Here is a 9,548-nt window from a genome sequence, read left to right as displayed (position 1 = left end):
TATATATATATATATATATATATATATATGTGTGTGTGTGTGTGTATATATATATATGTATAGTATCAGGGAGGCCTTTTAAAAATTTGATAATTTATGAGAATTTTGAGGTCTATTTTAAGCTACTAAATTATATTAAATTAGAAAATTAGTAATTTTGAATTACAAAATTAGTAAAAGACATTATAGGTATCTATAAGTTTCATCTCTCCTCTTTCCTCTCTCCTTCGTAGACCAACAACATCACAACCTGAACCTTTGTGAACAAATTGGGATTACATTGTGAACAATAAGTAATTAATTCGTAAAACTAAGCCTACCATTTTACACATTTTGAGTGTCTAGTAATACATTGTGACCACATTGTGAAATCTAAGGTGGGGAACACTTGGACGCTTAAAGTGCACCATAAATGAAAATTTCAAATTACTAGATGGGACACCGTATGATTGCATATTGTAAACACCATGTGATTGCATATTATGAACACCATATGGTTAAACGAGAACACTTGTTCTAAAACACATGATGTACTTGAGTTTCCAAAACATATGTGAACACTTGTTTTAAAATACATTGTGAAGATTATATGCTTACACACTGTGAACACTTGTTCCAATACACACCAGGTTATGAAACATCTTGTGAACCAATGTGAGCACATTATGACATGGTCGGTTGATCTTATCAGATTCATACACAACACAATGAACATTTAAAATAAAAACTATAAAAAATCATAATCAAAATGAATCACAAACATTTATAAAATTTCAAACTCATCCAAATGGGTTTCAAGACATGGGATAACACACTTGTGATCACTGTAAACCCATTCGATCACAAAAAAATATAGACATAAAAGACTCAAAGAAGTCACATTCATGAGACCATATTTAATTCTACACCAACTTGTTCTTAGCTTTCAGGCAAATCCTCTTGGCTCTATTCCAAATCTGATGGTTTTTCGACGAGTACTCCCACTTTAGTTCTAGATACTCACCTTTCCTTACCCGTTCACGAGATCTTGTTCGAATGGTGTGTGGATTTTCTCTCTAAACTCAAAGCGAAAGTGAATTCATATTGCGACACAAGCAAGATTTTCATGTTGTAGTGGATCTCCGCCCTTCTGTAGCGGTCATAGCGTGTTCCGGACTGATCAAGAAACTGGCTGCAGATTCATTGTGAACTAGAGTAGAAATTCCAAGCCGATACCTGAAAATTACTTCGGTAATATGGTTCTGTTGTGACAGGAACTGCAATAGCGGGGGAGTTGCTGGATCACTGTGTCGGGTGGGCAGCATGGCGGTTGCATGAGGCGGTAGTGAACAATGATGACAAAATCAAGGGATTTGGAGAAGAATGTGGAATACGAGTTTGATCTTGGTATACAACTAGTAGGGATTCAAATGAGGAGAGAGAGAGAGAGAGAGAGAGAGAGAGAGAGATTATTATCAATTAAGTCATAAAATAATTTAATTAAAACTGATGGTTTTCACTGGATCTTACGGATCTCACAATATATTAGGTCGCAAAAAATTAAGTTTCAATTATATCATATATTTATATTTATTTAAGAATCAAACTATCTTGAAAATAATTTTAATGTTTTACAACATTTTCAAACAATTTGTACCATCAATCTTTATTATACTTTGAAATTTAAATTTGATAAATATATATTTAAAATTTATTTGTAACACCCCTGTCCCGCATGCCCCGAGTATGGTGTGTTACGAAGGAAAACATAACAACATAAAAGCTAGCATACACGGAAAAACCAGAGCTATTATGAATATCCATCAAAATAAAGGTGTGATAGACTAAAAGTTAAGACGACAAGGATACAATTACAATATATACAAAATCAAAAACTACTATACTATCCAAGGTCGTCTTCAAAATAATCATATTCCATCATTCTCAGTTCCGTGATAATCTCACCTACGATCATGTACCTGGCGAGGAGAAAACAAACATCGGTGAGCCAATGCTCAGTGAGCGAATTATTAAAATAACAAAGATCGCAAGTATATAATCAATTTAATAAAAGATAATAATTAAAAGAAATCCGTAAATCAGAACATGGAGTGATCAATTAATAATTGACTTTAAATGTCCATATTGAATGAATTAAAATAATACTATCAAGTCAAGAATTGAGAATAAATAAGAAAATCAATTGGGTTCGAGGGTTGTACGGACCACTCGAACAATGGAAAATGAGTGTAGGGCAATACACTCAATTCCCTTTCCGATAATCGGCTCCTGATACCTTTCCTGGGATCGATCTATTCGTCCTCAAATTGGCAGGTACCAGGCCAGACCCACTTATTGACATTGTGGTACAATAGCAAGGACGCCATGATAATCTATAGCCGTCATGGAAGCGTCACGGCATCGTTGCCCTCTATGTCGTGCATTAAAGCACAAAATGCTCAAATCACCAAAAACATGTCAATTCAATGTGAAAAGGGTAATCTCACAAAATATGAAACTATTAACTACTACATGTCAAAATAGAATTCTGGAAACGGTTCAAATCTGACAAAGGTTCAAATCCGACAATGGTTACCAAAAAAAATCAAATTTAAAAGTGGTTCAACACAAGTAGCCAATAATAGTCATTATCAAAGACAAAACTCTAATAGTAGCTCTGTATAAGATTTATGATCGTTGACATATCGGACACCAATAATTAAAGGACTATCAAACTCAACTGTCCGAATATGAATTCAAGTATTGGAAATAAGAGAATATGTGATAGATGTTTGATAGAGAATAAGATATTACCTCGATACTAGATTAGTAGTTAGAGTTACAAGGATTGGATATCCATACCTTAAATGATAATTGATGTACTAAGCACGTAGCTCCTATCCCCTTGTTAATGCTTCTTTCTTATTCTAAGATTGATCTTGAATAAGTTTACACATGATTGTGACTGATAGGTACAAGATCTACGGATGTTACAATCCTTAAAGCACAAGGTACAAGCAAAAATAATGCTACCATATTCCCTGCACCTGACAACTTTGAATCAACTTGATTTTGATCATTTTTATCATACTTAGAGATGCATTAAGGTGTTAATGTCTAAATAAAAGTTGTAGGCCTATTACTCAGGGTTCCAATAGATTTTGATTCATTCCAGTTAGATCAAGAACCTATTTATATGCATTTTCTAAAAACAATGAGCAAATCCCGTTTTTATACATGACCAGATATAGAAACTCACTGTTTTTAGCATCATTGATCTAAAATCAGGTCTAGAAATAAACTGCAAAGTTGTAGCAGACACAAATATCTTTCCAACCATCAATACTATAATTCCTATGCACAGCTCAAAACAGTCCCTTTTATATAAATTTGACACTAAACCATCAAGAATTAACTATCTAACTTTACCAAATCGCAAATAAATAATTAAAACTTAAATTTTAAACTTCTTTAACCAACAATAACATAGAAATAACATCATTTAATAAAGGTTTAGCTTACTCATTAAAACCTTATGAACCATAACATGAAACTTCCCAACTTTAACATAAATCAGACAACAAACCTTGAAATTTATAGATTCATATCTTGAATCTTTACATTATATTCAATTGCTTAGCTCCAATTCTTCAAAATATCACCAATTTATTAGATGCATGAAGGTTGGAAACAAATTTAAGGTTTATATGAAGAGAGAATTTTAGGTCTAGAGAGAGAAATGTAAGATGCAAATGAGGGCTTTTTGCCTAAGATTAGGAGTTTAAATAGTTAGTAAAAGAATTCTCACTTATCAAATATTACTCCTCATCAATTGTCTAATTCAATATTGTCCCCTACATGGATTTTTCTTAACATTTCTAGTTCTAAGACCAATTTATTTTTTACATAATTGCCCTTTACATAAAACTTGAACTTACATTATTAGTCCAAAATACAACTACTTTAAGCAAGAGTACAAGTCGATAAAACATCAAAATGTCATGTAAATAAATATATCAAAATTAATAGGTAACAAAATTTAGACTGTTATATAATAAATATTAATTTATTTATTGTATATATAACGTTTTAATGATTAATATTTGGATTTTATAAAGTTAACTAATAATCAACTAAGTTGAAAAATATATTAAAAATTAAGAATTATATAATGTTTAATTCGATATTTATCTTAATATCTTTTTTAGATTTTCAATTGAACTTTCAAATTAACAAGTTATGTTTAATTTATATTTTTCTAAATATATGTTTTTATTGGGATAAATTATTGCCTCTCTATAAATTTTGGATTTTTCAAAAAAAGCAAGTGATGGATTCAAAGTTGGTGTTAAAGATTATAAATTGACTTATTATAGTCCTGACTATGAAACCAAAGATACTGATATCTTGATAGTATTTCGAGTAACTCTTCAATCTGGGGTTCCGTATGAAGAAGCAAGGGAATTTCGAAATGAAAATATTTTTATTTAAAAATTATTTCAATTTCAATATATAGTTGCATTAATTTTTTATTTGTTGTTAACACTTCCCTTTTTTTTTTATTAACATGGATATCCAACCCGTTATGCAAGCCGACTAATCCTAGGGCGACCACCTGCAAAGCAGATAATCCGGAGTCACCGCATTTGAACCTCCGTGGCTACAAGGGGATTTTTATTTCTCATTGGATTTGAACTTGAGACCTTCTGATACTTTTAACACTTCCTTTAAAATAAAGGAAATACCTGTTTTGATTTAAACCCGTTTTATACCCGACCCGACCAATCTCTTAAAATACTATAAAAAAGGGGTAAAAATAGAAGACAAGTTGAGGGGCTGAAGTCATCACTTTGAAACTGAAAGTGGTCGCCTTTTTCCAAGCCCCATCTCTTGCATGGTTTTTGGCACCCTCTTTGTTACAAGCAATCTCTTCCAAACGATATATAATGAGTATATATATATATATATATATATATATATATATACACATATATATGTATGTATATGTATATATGTATGCATGTATGAGTGTTTATACCGATTTCACTCTCTAAGAAATTGATAGAGAGAAGAAGAGGAGAGATAGAAAATGGGAACAGATGCATTAGCATCATTGATAATGGTAATTGTACAATTGGAATTTGCAGGTATGAACATATTGTCGAAGCTTGCCATCGATTCGGGGATGAATCCGTTTGTGCATGTTGCCTACCGTCAAATGTTCGCGTCTGTGGTCGCTCTTCCTTTTGCTTACTTCGCTGAGAGGTACCCAAAATCAAATAAAACGTTCAAGTTTAATTTTCATTTTGTTTTATTTCTTCTATGACTCAAATTGTATGATTAGAATATTAAAGGGAAAAGTTTTAAAAAAACCAATAGACTTTAGTGTTTGGAATGATTAAGTCTTTGGACAATTTTTTGGAACAAATAAATCATTGGACATTCCAAAACATGTTAAATAACTTCTTGGACTTTCTAAAACCTGTTAGATACATTCTTATGACCTATACAACTGATTAATGTGGTAAAATAATGAAAAAAGTCTGAAAAAAACAAAATGAATATTCATATTTTGAAAGATTAAGTCCTAAACATTTTGAACCAAAAAATATTTAGATCTATAAAATCAAACAGATATAACAAAAAAGTACTTACATTTACAAGAAAATAATTACATTTATTTTATTTATTTTTGATAAAATTTAAAAAAAATTAAAAAAAATTACTGATTAAATTATTTTAATTAAAAATAAAATATATCACGCTTGTGATTTTTCAAATTAAAAAAAAGATTTAAAAAAATTACTGATAAAATTTATTTTAATCAAAAATAAAATATATTTTTATTTATAATTAAAATAAATTTCATTAGTAATCATTTTAAACTTTTTTTATTTTAAAAAATCATATATGAAATATATTTTATTTTTAATTAAAAATGAATATAACCAGTAATCCTTTTTAAATCTCTTTTTATTTTTTTAATTTGAAAAATCACTGACATAATATCTTTTATTTTTAATTAAAATAAATTTTATCAATAATCTTTTTTAAAAATGTAAGTATTTTTTGGTATATTTGTTTTATTTTATATAATGTAAGTACTTTATTGGTTAAAAAATGTTTAGGGACTTTATAGCTTAAAATATGAATGTTCATTGGTTTTTTTTTTCATGTTTTTTCCATTATTTTACTACGTTAATTTGTTTTATATGTCATAAAAATGTATATAACAAGTTTTAGAAAGTCCAAAAAGTTGTTTAACAGGTTTTGGAATGTCCAATGACTTATTTGTTCCAAAAGATTGTCCAAGAACTTAATCATTCCAAACACTAAAGTCCATTGGTTTTTTTTAGACTTTTTCCTTAGTTTTATAGGTCATAAGGATGTATATAACAGGTTTTAGAAAGTTCAAGGACTTGTTTAACAGGTTTTGAAATGTCCAAAGACTTATTTATTCCGAAAAATTGTCCAAAGACTTAATCATTCCAAACACTAAAGTTCATTGGATTTTTTTAAACTTTTCCCAATATTAAACCAAATGGTCCTTAAAGCAGTACAAACACCTTTATTTTTTCAAGAAGTCAGATATTCAAACTTCATCAAAGGTTAGGAGGGTATGTGAGTTTATCGTTATAATTGCGGAATACAAATTTACACTTACAAATAGTTATCACTTTTTCGAGAAATACAAGTAAAGAGATATATTCAGTGCATGATAAAAAACTCCCAAAATAAAAAATACCAAAATTAGAATACAAACTTTGATATTATTATTAAGTGATTCTCATGACCTTAAAAATTGGTTTTGTGAGCAAATTACCATATCTCTGATCTTTTAAGCATTATATTTGAACAGACTAGTGTTTTACATGTGTTATTTTTTAAATAATTTGATCATTAATTAATATTTAGATTTATTAAGCATATTAAATTTTTGTTGACGTGATATATATATATATATATATAATTTTTGTCGATATTTGCAGAGGGAAAAGACTTCCGATGACACGACCCATTTTCATTCAAATCTTCTTTTCCTCCATTGTCGGGTAAGTTGAACGTTTCTTTAAAAGAAAATGATGTACGTCTATATATAGTTAACCGATATCTAAAATTTTAAATACTTTTAAAATGGCTTTTATATCCAAAAAGCATATCTTAAGGGTAGTTTTAGGTCATTATTAAAACAATTTCATAAGTCACTCGATATTTGCTAACACTAAATTTCTTATACAAATGAAAATTTATCTTGGTGGTATTTGGTTTATATGCCAAGTATTTACATCATGAAGGCCACGAGCCCAAAAATGCCGTCTTTCGAATCAAAAGTCTTCTAATTGTTGTCGTGTTTTTGGATTTCTAGAATGACAGTGAATCAAATCACATACTTTGTTGGTTTGAAGAACTCCACCCCTACCATTGCGTGTGCACTCTCCAATCTTCTTCCAGCATTGACATTCATCCTCGCCGTCCTTTTCAAGTAATGCACATCAAACTGGTTCATCTAAATTCTTCACAATGACACATTTTTGTGGTGAAACCGAGATTCTGTTAGTATTAGAACATTACTCGCTAAGTAAAATAGTTTCTTTTGTTTGTTAGGCAAGAAAGTGCAAGATTGAAGACAATGGTTGGACAAGCGAAGGTGATAGGAACATTTGTGAGTGTTGGTGGTGCCATGCTATTGTCGTTATACCATGGACCTATCGTACCTATCGGTGAATCAGGCATTCACTTGAGCATTGCAACCAAAATGAAAAACTCGGATGATAGTAGCCAAGGAAATCTTATAGGGTCGTGTCTTATTATATTTAGTGCTTTTACTTGGGCCGTTTGGTTTGTCCACCAGGTAAGCTATACCACTACCACCATATCCTCAAGTTACAAAGGGCAATTTTTGAAACAAAATTGTGTAACTAACAACCTGAACTTCGTATTTAATCTTTATACCGACTACCTTTTTTGTCATTTGACTTATTGGACAATTTCAGGCAAAAATGTTCGACAAGTATCCAGCTCCATATTCGAGTTCAGCCTTGATGTTATCGATGGCCACAATCCAAAGTTGCCTAATCGGTTTAGTCATGGAGCCTTCTTTACATGGATGGTCATTGTATCCTTCAATCAGGGCATTTTCAAGCATTTACGCGGTATACTACCCACAATTTCTACAAAATGCAAAAAAGAAGTCATAACATTGCAAATTAATCTGACGTTTCTATTAATTTTCAGGGAATCGTATGTTCGGCCATAGCACTTTTCATGATATCATGGTGTATCGAAAGAAAAGGTCCTCTTTTTGTCTCGGTGTTCAATCCCTTGTTGTTGATTATCGTGGCAACACTAAGTTGGGGTCTTTTACAAGAGAAACTTTACCTTGGAAGGTAAGCAATATCCATACATAAATAACACATTTAAACACTTTAAGACATTGCAAATAAACTTCACCATTTGGAATACATAGAGTCTATCTTTGCAATCCAATCAACTACGTTAAGGTTTTAGTGGGCCAGGCCCACCACCGAATCATGATCTATGTAAGCTTATAAAAAACTGTGAATAAAACCAGTTTAAGTGATTAAATTATTTTAGATCGACTTGCTGAATCATTTGGTAATAAGGTAATAACTCTGATTTAATTTCAGTGTTTTAGGGTCTATGCTCATTGTTGGAGGACTTTATGTTGTTTTATGGGGAAAACGCATGGAGACAAGAAGCAAAGTTGGAGTTATGGATACTCAACTAAAAGAAGTCGAACAAAAGGGAAGAGAGGACCTGGAAATGCCATGAATTCAAGAATTTTAAAAATAATTTAAAAAAATGAAAATAATATTATATTATTTAAAAAAAATCTTTATAAATTATATTTGATAGATATTTAAACATCATATGATCTACATGAAAAATCTATACACAACATTCATATTTATGAAATTGAACTATTTGCTCTTTATAATTTGACTTTTAGAGTCAAACTTGTATCTATCGTAATTTACAATTATTTTTCATTTATTTTACAATTATGGTATCTATGATTTGTTTTATACAATTAAGAAATCTGGTAGATCCTTTGATATAATAAAAATAACTAACTCTACCTATATAATACCAATCATCTTTCAAATAACGTCACATCAACTTTTCAAATACCGATGGAGTACCATGCTACCATACATATTACCCTGTTAGCACCATTAGGTGCGTACTGGGACTAAAATACAATTTTTTATTAAAAAAAATTAAAAACCGGCGGTGGGTCCCACCCTTACGCACCTTTTTATAAAAAATCGAAACTTTTAAAAATTGCATTTTACTTCCTGTACGCATCTAACCGTGCTAACAAGGTAACATATGGCTATTTCGTTAGAAAATTTATTTTTAAGGTTAAAATTGTAAATAACCTATTCTAGAGGGTTATTTTCGTTAGTATCCCATATTTCAAATGTGTTCTCTACTTTCATATCAACAACTTTATAATTTATAATACTAATCGACTATAATTTAAATTTAGATTTTAGTAGTATTTTATTTTAATTATTAATAAATAAAATATATAGAAATATTAG

The 9,548-nt window shown here is 30.1% G+C and overlaps 1 protein-coding gene across 1 annotated transcript; it reads left to right on the top strand.

Annotated features, from left to right (window-relative positions):
- Positions 1–5,068: 5,068 nt before the first annotated feature.
- On the top strand, positions 5,069–8,772 carry LOC112500067 (WAT1-related protein At1g09380-like). The gene is made up of 7 exons (XM_025103337.1): positions 5,069–5,244; positions 6,969–7,031; positions 7,346–7,462; positions 7,585–7,831; positions 7,974–8,132; positions 8,215–8,366; positions 8,628–8,772. The coding sequence occupies exons 1-7, from the start codon at positions 5,069–5,071 to the stop codon at positions 8,770–8,772; spliced, it is 1,059 nt and encodes a 352-aa protein (XP_024959105.1).
- Positions 8,773–9,548: the final 776 nt, after the last annotated feature.

The sequence above is a fragment of the Cynara cardunculus genome (genome assembly GCF_001531365.2).
Source record: "Cynara cardunculus var. scolymus isolate 2C chromosome LG 17, CcrdV1, whole genome shotgun sequence".
Classification (NCBI taxonomy): domain Eukaryota; kingdom Viridiplantae; phylum Streptophyta; class Magnoliopsida; order Asterales; family Asteraceae; genus Cynara; species Cynara cardunculus.
The sequence above is the reverse complement of the archived record's forward strand: the minus strand, read 5'-3'. Positions and strand labels throughout refer to the sequence as shown.

Coding starts and splice junctions, on each gene's coding strand:
- LOC112500067 (XM_025103337.1), top strand. CDS start 5,069: ATGGGAACAGATGCATTAGCATCATTGATAATGGTAATTGTACAATTG. Junction 7,463..7,584: donor ATCCTCGCCGTCCTTTTCAA/GTAATGCACATC, acceptor TTTGTTTGTTAG/GCAAGAAAGTGCAAGATTGA. Junction 7,832..7,973: donor CCGTTTGGTTTGTCCACCAG/GTAAGCTATACC, acceptor GGACAATTTCAG/GCAAAAATGTTCGACAAGTA.